At 30.7% G+C, this 14,276-nt stretch overlaps 1 protein-coding gene across 6 annotated transcripts in view; it reads right to left on the bottom strand.

Annotated features, from left to right (window-relative positions):
- Positions 1-14,276, bottom strand: part of Vps15 (vacuolar protein sorting 15) — a 199,496-nt gene that overhangs the window by 116,130 nt on the left and 69,090 nt on the right. For all 6 annotated transcript variants that reach the window (XM_076473726.1, XM_076473729.1, XM_076473730.1 and 3 more), the window contains one exon: positions 7,205-7,244. In XM_076473726.1, coding sequence (XP_076329841.1) covers positions 7,205-7,244 — 40 coding nt within the window. The remainder of the gene's footprint in view (positions 1-7,204; positions 7,245-14,276) is intronic.

The following is a 14,276-nucleotide window of genomic DNA, read 5'->3' as shown; positions in this document are numbered from 1 at the left end:
TGCCCAGAATTAATTGTGGGGATGAAGTTATAAGTAGATCACTGAAGTTGAATACTAGGCTTAGAGTAGTATGTAATGATGACCAGACTAGTTGGACTGGTAGGATTAAATAAAATAGCGAAGCTTTCAGGAATGAATGGTTTACATTTAAATAGGATAGGGGCTGACTTGTTTGTTAGGGCGAGTAAACCAGCTGTAATGAATATTTTATACTAGGACTAGCCAGTATTGCGAGTCAGGATAAACTAAATGCAAAATGAAAGAGAAGCAGAGAAAAATTTAGCATAGGTATTGAGTATAGAAGTAGTTATAAGGATAGGCTTAACTGTTAATATTGTAATACTAGAAGTAAAAGAAATAAAATAGGTGAGTATAGAACCCTGGTAATAATGGAGGTTTAGATACAATGGGAGTAGCTGAAACAGTATTAAATGCAGATGATTTTATATATAAAATATGAGTTACATCCTGTTGAAGTTGAGAATATCAAACACAACAGCAAGGAGATAGAATCCATTTGGGTTTCTTTTGCATATAAAGGGAAAAGGTTTTCAGTGGGAATTTTTTACATACCACCAGATGATACTCATAAAATTAGTGAGAAACTTCAAAATAAGATTAAGATTTCAGTTGCTAATAAAGTTATAATTATAGGTGATTTTGAAACTGTTCAAGAAGACTTTGTTCATGAATTCTTAAAGGAATAGAAGAAACAATGCTGTTTTAAATATATTGTTAACTGAAAATACACAAATGATCAAGAGGGTGGAAACTGGGAACATCTCGGTAAAAGTGATCATTGCTCTGATAGGTTCAGTGTTTTGCTGCACATAATGATAAGGAATTATGATATTTTGGTTACAAGTTTACAAAAAAATTTTGGAGGGATGAAACAAGAATTATCTGTTGTGAATTGAGCAGCTGAGTTACTTAGAAACACTGGTCAGGGTGGGAAAATTTTTAAGTATTCAAGGTGAACATATTTCTTACAGAAAGAAAAGGGAAGCTACAAGTAAAAATCCAGGTTGCCTTACAAAGGTTATGAGAAATAAAATTAAAGAAAAGCATCATAACTTTAAGAAATTTAAAATGACTGGTATGATGGAAGATTTAGAAGATTATAAAAGATCAAGAAAGTTGGTGAAACAGGAAAATATGATATTGAAAAAAATTTATGAAAGAAACATTGGTTGAAAATGTAAATGTTAATCATAAATATTTCTTTAAATACATTAAGAGTAAACAAAATGTTAGAACAGAAGTAGGACCCTTGAGGAACGATAAAGGAATGCTTGTTCGTGATAATTATGTAGTAGCTAGGTTATTAAATTTACTTCTTTTTTCAGTTTTTACTAACAAAGATCTAAGCAGTATTCCAAATCATGAACAGTTGGTTGATGAAAACATAACTGAAGAAACTGTGTGTGTTAATTCTGAGCTTGTTAAGAAAACATTGGGAAGTTTAAAGAAAAATATGGTACCTAAACCAGATAAAATTTTCCCAAGGGTTTTCAAAGAGGATAAGAACTGGATATGTGTGATACTTCCTGGTATTTTTTGTCAGTCCTTGAATAGTGGGCAGGTACAAGAGGATTGGAAGTTGGCTAATGTAACTTTTCTCTTCAAAGGATATGATACACATTGTGCCAGTAATCAGAAACCCATCATTTGTGGAAAGTCTGATAAAAGATGCTTTACAAAGTTATGCACAATGTTTGTAAATGTATGCATGTTTGGGCAAACACTTTTGAATTCAACTTTGTAGACTGCATTATCCAAAAATAAAATATAATATACTTTCTTCTGATCACTTCACAATTAGAAAATGCTGACTGTCAATCATCATAGCACACAATCCTTACAATTCTGATTATATATACAGTAAAGCTGATGATATCATTCTGCTGTACTGCTGATAGTCAAACCTTAAAAACTGTAATAACTAAAGAGAATGTCCTTTGAAGCTTCACTACATTTGAAATGAAGTTATCAATAAATGTGTCACGAAAATTAATCCTCATCTCTTTTCTGTTCTTTACAGAATAAGTTTAAAATAAAAACAAGGACTGAACTTGTGGCTAGTAAATGATCAATATGTATATATGCAGCTTTTATGAAAGATAAACAAATTATTGAGATTCATTGCCTAAATTCATCATTCACTCCACTATTAGTTTAAAGACTTTTGCTGTCACTCTACACATTTTGAACTGAATCACCCTCTAAACCACATGAAGTATTCCAAAAGTCATATAAGGTGATAGCATTTGAATGTCTTCATTCGAAATAGAATAATCTTCTCTTCCGTTACTGAATCTTTGTTTTTCAAATTGGATTCATTAAAATGTGCTCCTAATTGTAACTTTATTACATGTGTAATGATCAACTTTCCAATGTTATGAGAAAATGAAATGACAACTTTATATGTATAAAGACCCACATCATCTTGGTTAAACTACTTAAAATGTTCTTTCTCCTGTTTTGGCACATATTTTCATTAAATGTATTTGAGATCTCAGCACTTATACCGTGCCACTTTGACACATATCTAAAGTCATGAAATATTAGTTTTACTGGTGATAAAAACATATACACTCCATGTTAGTTACAGGTGCAATGGAAAGTAAGTTAACACAATTGCCCACTTTCATAATTCTGATTTTCAACCTTTTGCTTCCCATTTGAAAAAACAAAATATAGTTTTTCTCACTAGAAAGCATTGGTTGATTGTTTAGCACTTATTGGCACAAAACAACTGGACTATCTCTATCTGTGGCAAACAACTGGTAAAAACCATAAAACCAAAATTGTGACAAAATGTATAAAAATATGGAGTTAAACCTAAACAATTTCCAAAATTCAGATAACAGGCTTAATTAGAATTAAAAAGGCCAATGACTCATACAAAGTTTAAAATACAATAAAGTTAGACAGTGTCACCATTCCCAATGAAACCAACCAATGTCAGAACTAAATCCTTAGGATATACATGTTTTAAATGGTGCTGCTGCTCAGAGTCATAACAATGACATGAAAGTAAGATATGAGCTATTGAGTCCTGTTGTCACAAAGGCCACATCCTGATGGAACAGTCCTAGATAAGAGAAAATGAAAAATTAAAAAGCTGTTACCAATACATAGCCTAGCCAGAACAACTATCTCCTTCTGATACTTACAGAAACAAGATAGATTACAAGATAACAGAAAGTTTAACCTGGGAAAGCTTATTTTGATATTGGTTACTTCAAACCAACTGCAGTCCATATATGGAACATGCACAGCCATAACAGCACCAGTGCAGGTGGACTTAGCTGAGGTGTCAGTAAGCTTGTTCCTGTGAATAATGACATGGCCAGGTACATTCAAGAGCAATGTAACCAATCAGCACAATCATATTCGAAATGCCATAGCTAAATTTAAGGTAACATATTGAAATTATACATATTCGTAAATAACAGGACTGTTAAATGATGAAATAGAATGCTCCATAGATGCCCAATAGTTTAGTTATTTTGTAAATATTTGTATATACCTGTTAACCACTTTCAACTTACAGTAACACATGAAATTCAAGCAATTGACCAAGACCCCTACTGAAAAGTAATGTGATATTAAAAATTACTAAGCACTCTGTTGTCATGTGCTCTTAAGCAATCTCTAGAAAGAATGAGGTAACACACAGTGCAGCACTAAAGTAGATCCACATAGAGTATTATCCCAAGAACATTGTGGAAGAAGTCTACATAAATCTCTGATAAGAACACAGCATGTAATAGCTTTGTGTATAGGGTGCTGTTACTAACCATTTACTAATAATTTACAATCCATAAAAAGTGACTGCACTTTGCAATGCATGCAGCATTATTTCTAACCTTTCTTTTATTTACTGTATCACTTATGTAAATAAATGAGAAACAGAAATTATTTAACTGATGATATTGTATTGTATGGGGAATGATGTTTAATGTCAAAATAAAAATGAAAAATACAGGGTTGTGACTGTAAGCATACTTACAAGTCATACTGTTGTTGTCAACAGTCTTCTAGATAGTGTTATTCTTAATTTCTTGGCAGTCAATTTTCTGTAGTCAGGTAATCTGACAAGTTCTACCAATTCTAACTGACACCTGATTATGTAATAATCAGCCTGATTTTGATTGCTGAACAAGTTACTGGTAAAATCTGCATAACTTTAAACAAAATAATGACTTAAAAATAGGAATAATAATGCAATTTTGATAATGATATCTTCAATACATTTTCTACATCTATTTTGTTAATTAATTCCACCAGATATAACAACAAAGACCAATCATGAGCTGCTATCATCTCTGAAGTTGAGGAGGAGCTAACTATCATCTGTGGCTCTTTGAAATACTGCTGTCTCTACCAGTTAACTCTTCAAATGTTGAGAAAGAATTTAGCAAGATAAAAATAATCAAGAACAATTTGAAGTTTTGTCTGGGAGCTGACAAGATCACTGATCAGCTTCTGGTCACTCTTCACCTGCCTTCAGAAAGTAGCTTCAATCTCATCACAGATATTAATCTTTAGAACTCAGGATCACTTTGCATTAGGAGACTAAATGCTAGCTGGGTTCAGATTATGAAACAAGTACAGTAGAGTGACAAAAAAAGAAATCCAAGAAGTGGATGTTGGTACATCATTTGGCACTGACACTGATATATACACACACACAAAAGATATTCTTTTGTTATTCATTTTGGTTAGGAAAGGACACTACTTTTAGTTTAACTTATCAACATTTCAGAGCTATTTGCACATTTTCTAGGTGTTCCTAAATTAAGTATTTTCCTTATTACAAATTAAAGAATACTAATTTACAGCTGTTTCAGGACATGAAAGAACTGACTGCTATAAACTGCTATAAAGATGGTAAACTGTATGATTTTTCCATTTCTCTTTATTAACCTATCTACCTGGGTATTTTATTAAACTAATTTTTATTTATGTTATACCAACTAGAATAGCATAACATCTTAGCTAATAATCCCTACTTTAATAGTATCTTATTTTGAAGTTCTTAATTCTACAAGGTAATATTTGAAAAAATCCTGAACTTCTCCTTGCATAACACACAACACATTTTCTTTCAGCATGCCATAATCTCTATTTTAGCCATCACCCCTTGAAAAAGTATGAAATTAAACCTAAGTTACTCCTTATAAAATTGTCATTGCTCAGATTAACCACATGTATTAGTCTTCAACTTTGTATGGTTACAGAGCTGTCAAATAAAAAAGCAGACCCCTCCTGCCACACCCACTTGTCATATCCTCTTTTCATAATTCATTAATAATTCACTTTTTTCTTCAATTATATATTACCTGTAACTGATCAAAACTCAAGGTTTTCATCTGTCAAAGGACATGTTCTATAATGTTATGTTTCTAATGGTTTAATGTCAATTTCACTTAGAGTGTGAATAGCGTTTTCATAAGAAAGTTAAGAGCTAGCTTGGATGAATTTGTAATGACAGTTGTCACAGAGTTAGAAAGCCAGACAATTTTTAAGATATAGATTTGTCTACTTTTTGCAAGTTTGTCGTTTATATTGTTTGGAGCATTATTTAATCAAATAAAAATTATTGATTGCAATATTATGAGTGGTATCAAAATTAGGGTTAACTCTCTTCGACAACTGAAAACAAGAAAAGAGAACATTTAAAAAGTATTTTTCTTGTTTTTTTATGTTTATTATTTATGTATCTTTATAAAAGCAACTAACATGTAAATATATGGATATTTTTAGGTTAGTTAAGATTATATTAAGTTAGATAAATAATAATATAATAAGATAAAAATGTTTTGTGAGGCACCCACATGAACTGCTTGTACTGGTAGCACATGGATAATGTAATATGATAGAAAACTGTAAGCTGCACATTCCCCAAGTGATTTACAACTCCTAAGTACATGGATGGCAGTTTGTCACAGTTCAAAGAGCAGTGAAACAATAAAATTTAATCATAAATGGATGTATGTTTCGAGTTCAGAGATAATTAAGATGAATGTGGTTTTACATTACAATAAGAAATGATTGCAGAAAAAAAAAGGTAATTCAGATTTACTTCGATTTTGTTTGGTGGTTATAAGATTTTCTGATCCAGTTTTGAGTTAGGTTAGAGAAAATAACATATGGACTAAGTTTTAGTGAAAAAAAGTATGAAATGCATTTAAGAGATCTTAGGAATTACACAAAAGAAGTTTAAGATTTTTGAGATGGGGAAAGGTATTGTTAATTTTAACATGAAAATTACTTTTTATATGGACTATTCAAAACAAGAACTCAATATACATTTATGGACAAATCTTTATTTTATTAGAAATACTTCAATAAAAACATGATTTGTTAATGCTAAAGACTTATAATATTAAGTAAAATGCCAAATTTTGATAAGATATACACATCATACTGAAAGAAGTATTAAACCTATGTGACTACAAAAATGTCATGTGGTTAGCCATATAGACCAACCCTCTGTTGAAAGAGATAAGTCATTTGGCACAACAGTAGTTGTTATGGTTTCTGTGCCTTTTACAAAGTAATATACTATTAAAATATAGATTATTAGCTAAGATTTTATGCTATACTAATTGGTATAACATAAATAAAAAAAGTTTTAAAATATTTCAAATGTAAACCAGTAAAACCTCATGACATGCAAAATAAAGGATAGTTGAGGTAAAAGGATTAATCTACTAACATGATAAACTAATGCTTTTTTAATGTGCCCAAAACTGAAAGTGCAAATTAAATGTGTCCAGTTGTATCATGACCTAAACCTAGAATCTTAGGCATAATCAGCAGCTTGGCATGCTAACCACTAGATGATGTCCAACTGCATTCCTATGGGGATTCAAGAACTTGTAAAACTTTCAGCTTAAAGAATTATCAAGTGTCAACTAACACTACAAGAACATTTCACTTTGTAAAGTTAAACTATGGTTTCAAAACATGAATGAGAAAAAAGTAAGCTAAAGACCATTTAAAGAATAAAACATTTCTGTCAAAACCTGATAAATTTATTTTATAGAAAAACTATTAAATTTAAAAACTTAATTATGAGTGTATCAAGTAGATTACAATCATATTTTTGCAGATTTGTATAGATTTTTCAATCTTATTATACATTTCCCACAGAATATTTTCAAAAGGAAAATTGTTTTATATTGAAACTCACCACATTCCTTAGTATGTATTCAGGAAAAATGTTTGCATCACTGTAATGGAAAGAAACAATGCAATAATTTACACGTATGTATAGTAATTATAAAAACTCAAAATATATCCCTTGAGAAAATGCATGATTATTTACTACTAATTTACAATTAAATTAAGAAAGTAACAGAAGACTCATGTACAATTGTTACAACAACATGTACACTGTTTATCTTTTATAATAACTTTTATAAATTTCAACTATAAATGAGATACATGAGAAAACTTTTTTATAATTAGAGTAAAGCAATAAAGACAATTGGTTGGATGGTTGATTTAGTGTTTTATGGCACAAAGCAGCTAGGCTATCTACACCAAACATCCAGGAAAAAGTTAAAATTAAATTTAGTAAAATTCATAAAAAGAAGTTAAGGTAGAACAAAACAAAGTTTAAAAAACATATAAATAATATAAAACCAATGTTTACATCTAGTCTACAATGTTAAGAGAAAAACTAGGGAAATTCAACTTGTAAAGGACTTTCTGTAGCATAACTGTAATTATCATAACTCACCAGGAGGACTGACGGGCAAGTACAAAAACCACCATCAGTCACCTGAAGTTGGCCTTTCCAGTCCTGGTTCCAAGTTATTTGACATTATGGTCATTTTCAAAAAGTAATACAAGTTTTAAAAGACATGTAGCGAAATTTTAATAATAACTCTCCAGGATGACTAACAGGTAGTTCAAGCAGCAGCGTTAGTCATCTGAAGTTCACCTTTCCAGTCCTGGTTTCAAGTTATTTAATGTTACAGCCATTTTCTAATTTTAAATCGAACTAAATGAACTGTAATTCTTAAAATGGAACCACATTAAAAAAGGTGTAAAGTATAAATTAAAAAACTTAAATAGCATTAAAAAGATTAACGTCCTTTAAAACACTGAAAACATTACCAAGGTGAACAGTGTCACCATCACCAATAACACTGTCTAACGTTATGGACAAACCCTGGAACAGAACATGTTTAAAATAGTGCCGTCATTGAGAGTCGTAATGATGGCAAAAAAGTAAAATGTGGCTTGTTGTGACCTGAATGTTACACAAACTACACACTGGTACATCAGCTCTGGATAAAAGAAAACGATGAATTAAAAAATTGTGACCAATGCATATTCTAGTTAGAACAACTTCCTCTTTTGGGTCCTTACAGAAGCAAGAGGGACAATGTCCAATATAGGGTTTTATTTGGAAAAGTTTATTTTTGTGTTGCTCACTCCAAGTTGACTGTCAGCTGGCAAGGAGATGAGCCTTGAATACAGAACCATAGTCAATCTATGGAACAGCAATAAAGACAAACCCAAGTGTGTGCATGCATATATATATATAAGCTTCTCTAATTAAAACAATCCAGCCTGCCTTTCATAATTCTTAATCAAAATGAAAACAAAAACACAGTCAATAAAGTGATAATCATGCTTACCACTTTCCATCACATTTTAATTTAACAGAATTTAAATTTATTACTGTTTTAGTTGGTTGTGAGTGTTCTTCTGAAATATTCAGTTAACATAAGTTTCTATCATACATCTACTGTTTTCAAGTGTTAATACCTTAATAAATTAGACATTTATTCTTTGTTTGTGTAAATATTAACAGATAAATTGTTAAAAAAATTACATAGAGTCCTGTTTTAAGACATTTTTAATATCTGCTGTACTAATAATATCTTTCTCAAAAGCTTTCCTTTGTAAAACTCAAACAACCCTGGAAGCCTGGACTGAACCAATGTTAAAATCCACTGAGCCTTTATCTTTAATGATGAAATCTTTTTTGCTTAACTTAGACAGGAAAAAAACGTGTTTCATAAATTAAAAACTTGTTTCCACTTCTATATGCTGGTACACATTATTATTAATATATCAATGACTTTCTTTTAACAATCTTGACTTTTCCTAATCTGGTTACATGCTGTCAAACAATGAACATGTTATTGAACTGGCACACACTGTTTAGGGACAGTTTTATTTGTGAACTGGTCAAACACTGTTAATGGACAATCTAATTCTTGAACTGGTTATGTATTGACAAGAATTGCTTCATTCTTGAACAACTGACACACACTTTCAAGGGACATCTTATTCTTGAACTGGTCACAACAAACTCAAGGATCATCCTCCTTTTGGTATTTCTACATCCAATTGATTTTCTGGACACATCAGTTACATTAATATTTAGAAGTATGGAAGATTTTGGAAGTGAACAGATGATATGAGTGGATAACCATCCTGGAGAATTAGTTGTGTTAACTTTGAATATAGCATGTTGAATAAGGTTTATTAGCAATAAGCCAATGTGTTAGAAATGTTACTTCATTTTGTTTTGTGTGTATGTCCTGATGAATTAGTTTTGTGTCTTCACTAAACAGTTTTGTTTTATTATGAAACTTCATTGTCTAACCTTTTCATTTAATCCTATTCAGCTTTCTTTCAAATATTCTGTTAATTTATCTTAATGTTATACACAAAGGATTTCATTAAAATATAGATATTTCAAACATTATTTTAATAAGTCATACAATCAATTATCTTGATTTGATACAAAAGTGAGTTGCTGACCACTAATTTCATTTTTGTATCTCTAACATACAGTTTGTTTTATTATGAAGCTGTTGTCTCATCTCTTCATTTAAACCAATGTCAGGTCTATATCACTTCTTTTCTCTCCATTTATTCTTAGAAAAACAACTAAATTTTTAGAATGGCATTCTGATGCTCAATCCACAATGGAGTTACATAGAGTAAGCATTCTGTTCATGATTTTCAGACATCTTAAGACTATCAGGAAATATATTTTGGACCATTTTAGAGAATTAAATGTCATCCTCTTTCTTTTTAAAAAATTGAAACATTAAACCTCATGATATTTTTATATACTTATACACATTGAAAATTAAAAAGTAGTAACTATTAAACTTAAAATGCTTAATCCTACTTTTGAAAATATCATACATATATATTATATATTTGATAATTAAGTTCTTAGCATACATGAAAGTCTATTTTGGGGCTCTTAGTTTTAATTTCCAAGAGCGAGCTTTCATTTCTAAATGCTATTTGAAAATCTTTCGACTATTACAAGCAGAGCTGATGACTTTTAAATATAATTCCAAATGATTTTCTTTTCATATCTAATTTTTTATTAGAGATTTACAATTCATGTAAGAATAGAGATACAAGGTAGATGGACTGTGATAAAGAAAATTAAGACAATTTGTTCTGACCATTCAAATTTGTGAACATGTGTTTTTACTTTTGGCAAATTATTATTTTCTTTATCACAATCTATCTACTCTATTTAGTACATAACTTGGTCACATGTTCATCTAACTAGTTTATCACATCACTTTTATAGATTAATAAGTTAATATCATTACATATTCAAAGATCATTTTGAAATTAGACAAAACAACTAATACTTTCATCAAGAAATATTTGAAGTATGCTTTATAAATGAATTACCATATAAATATTTTCTGTTTATATCAATATTACCTTTAACAACAATACTCAAAATTACCATTAATAACATAAAAGTTATTTTGTAGTACAAGTTATGTTAATAGTGAGACTAATTCTTGAAGACATTATACCAATAACCTATTTCTTGAAGCTGCAAGTGCATTTTCAGTCTACCCTTCTCGAATTGTTGGAAAAACAAATAAAAATAGACAACTAAGGTTAAAATAATTGGTCTGCTATAGAAGTTTCTCTTTATGATTCAATTACATTTTTTGTTGTGAAATGAACATGACAACATAAGTACAAAATGAAATTAAAATGCAAATCACAGAATGTGCACTATCTGTAGAGTAAGTGCTCAGTAAAAGGTCTCAGGTCTGTATTTACATGAATATCCTGCAGGAGAATACTATGTAGCTTCTATTTTATCAAAATAATACTTCTGCTTAAAATATTATTTAGGTACAAAAATTTTAATTATTATTGTACTTTGAATATGAACTGACTGAGTTTCAAATATAGTGAGATGCAAACTATTAGTATCTGATCAATACAGTACATCCCTTGTTTCAATGAAAAAAACATTTCCAATTGTGTTTATCAAGTCAATAGTTAAAATTCACAAGCTGAACACTACAATACATTTTCTACCATACCTTTTGTTACAGCAACTACTACACTTCCCTGTAGGAAATTAGAATAGTATTGTTAAACACTAAAAAAGTAATGTTCTAAGGGTGAAATTTTAATGCTGTGACAACTGATGTTCTTCAGATGTTTCTATGTTTTAATAAAAATTTTCTACATGCCTCTATACAGTTATTGTATACAAATATAGGTTTTAAAAATTTAGGTATAACATTTTCCATACAAAATGTTTCTTTTTAAAGGAAGTATACAATGTGGTTTAGAAATATTTCCCTTGAAGATGTTGGTATTTTTATCATTTTTATAATCCATCACAATGGAGCAGACAGGGCTACTCAAATCCATCCAAGAGGGCTATACCACAGAAGCAGAAGGTATTTCAAAAGTATGGTGTTTTTATACAGTTATGGACTAATGGAACTTTTCGCAAAGACTCAGATTTCCTTTTTTTTACTTTTTAACCAGATAACATAACACAAATAAGCATAAGCCTAACAGAAATGCAGGAGGAATGTAAGCAATCCATAGATATTACAAATCCAACTAAATTAAATTAACAGCTATCATGTCAGTTTTGGCCACTGACCTGGAAAGCACAATAGTCAGCTTGTGGTCAAAGGTGTGGTGACCAAAACAGTTCAAACTGGATTGGAGGAGAATTGATGTATTCATCAAAGTGAGGCTAACTCTTAGCTGATACATTACTACTGGAATGTTGGCAGTTTTCTGAGCAGTCTAAAAACTTCTAAAAGATGGGAAGTAAAACTAGCTGTAAAGCTTTGGTTGCTTCACATGCACCACATTAAAAAACAAACACATGCCTGCTCGGCTATCCGAGATCACAAATTTGGAAATGTGCAAGTTCTGGATAAGAATATTAATGTGTTTGTGACTAGATGTCCAATTGGAATAGACAACATTCACAAGTCATCACACAACATAGAGACAATTTGGTCCTTGAAAGCTATTCTTGCAGTCCCATCCTTCAGTAAGATTTTAAACCCACTCTTTTTCTTTCACAAAATCATAGATTCCTGAATTTGTTTTTTTAGCTTCCACTACTGTTGATGACAACTCCTTTCATAAATCAATCACCCTGTAAGTAAAACAGTAGTCATAACTGGAGCTAGACTTTCTTCAACAAATATTAAACTTTTGCCCTCTTACCATAATATCTTCAAATAAAGCAAAAAGAAATAGTATGCCTTTATCTTATCAATCCCTCACGTACACTTGTAAACATTAGTGATATAAACTTTACATTCCTGGAATTTTTCCAGGAGCCCTCCTCTAAACCCTTTTAACCCTCATACACACAGTGGGGGTCAAAAATGGGCCCACTTGTGTTTAAGTTGTTATAGAAATATCAAAGGTGTGACTTTCAGGCCTAAAAATGTACCTAATTTAATCTATACTAATAACATACTATACTAATACGTTTAACATGTATTTTATGCAAATGGGGTATTACACCCCTTGTCTAATGTCGAAATTCACGTTTTCCACATTGGGGGTCATTTTTGACCCCCGTTTAAAAAACTCAATTACATGTCTGGTAAACAATCAAATAATATATTGATATGAAATTTTGTGTTCTAGAACATTCTAGAACACTCTATAAATGTTCTTGAGCATTCTAGAATATACTTATCTACGTTGCATAGAGAGCCCTCAATCGATAATGAATCAGGAAAACCTGAAATAATATCATACTATAACTCCACCAAAGGAGGAGTCGATACACTAGACCAAATAGTTAGATTCTTTTCCACAAAAAGAAAGACCAGAAGGTGGCCAATGGCACTATTTTATAACATTCTTGATGCTGCCGCATGCAATGCTTACCTTCTCTATCACCAGCGCCATCCAGAATTCGCATCAAAGTACCAAAAAAGAGCAAGACGTAAATTTCTGAAGTTGCTTACTGATGAATTACTGCCTGAAGAAGATACAAATGAAGTGATCCCTCCAAAAAGACACAAAGTTGCTGAAGAGAACGTTAGGAAATGGTGTCAAATATGCGACGTGATTCAAGGAAAAAACTTCTTCAAAGTGTATCAAATGTAGTAAAATGGCTTGCAATGACCATGAAGTTACCCAGAGTGTATGCATAAATTGTATAGAATAAATATTTTGTCCAAATTTATACTTTGCTTATATGAAAATAAATTTTTGTTAATATTTTTGATGGGGTCAAAATGACCCCAGTGTGGGCAACGTAATTTTTTTGAGTGTGTGTACTAGGGTTAAGTAAGTCACTATCCTTCCTTTAGATAAGAAGACCAAAGCTATGAAAAGTACCCTAAATGAGGTCTAATTTATGATTTGCACACAAAGATAAAAAAAACTCTTGACGTTTAATCAATATGTTAATAAGTACACCCTTATATTCTATTAAATTCACTACTAGCAACAGAGCACCATTTATTCGACATTAATGACTTGTACACCACCATGCCCAGTTTCTTTTCATTACTCATGCTGTTAAGTGAATTTTCATCTATATTAAATATGCATTTCAAATTATGATAACCTAGATGCATTGCCTTGAATATTTCTCAAATATTCATCCAAAATTTTAAAATTACTACTACTTATTACTACAAAGCATAAACACTGGGCATGGCTCAAAAACATACACAGTGGACATAGATTGAAACTGGAGCATGCATATTTGTATTATGCTTACTGAGTAGTTTGGCCATCAATGATATGAAATGTTATTATTCAACATGCACATAAACAGTGGTATGAAAGCCAGTTTTTACACATGCTTGTTTTACATATTTTGTAACTCAGGATTCATTGGAATTTTTCATTAGTTCTTACATTATCATATTCATTTCACAAAATAATTACTCCAAAAACATAAGTTGGAACAGTCACTTTATTTATACTTCATTCTTGTGAACTTATACATTTTTAAA

Source organism: Tachypleus tridentatus, chromosome 12 (genome assembly GCF_004210375.1).
Source record: "Tachypleus tridentatus isolate NWPU-2018 chromosome 12, ASM421037v1, whole genome shotgun sequence".
Taxonomy (NCBI): Eukaryota; Metazoa; Arthropoda; class Merostomata; order Xiphosura; family Limulidae; genus Tachypleus; species Tachypleus tridentatus.
Note: the sequence above shows the minus strand (reverse complement) of the source record. Positions and strands in the feature narration are given on the sequence as shown.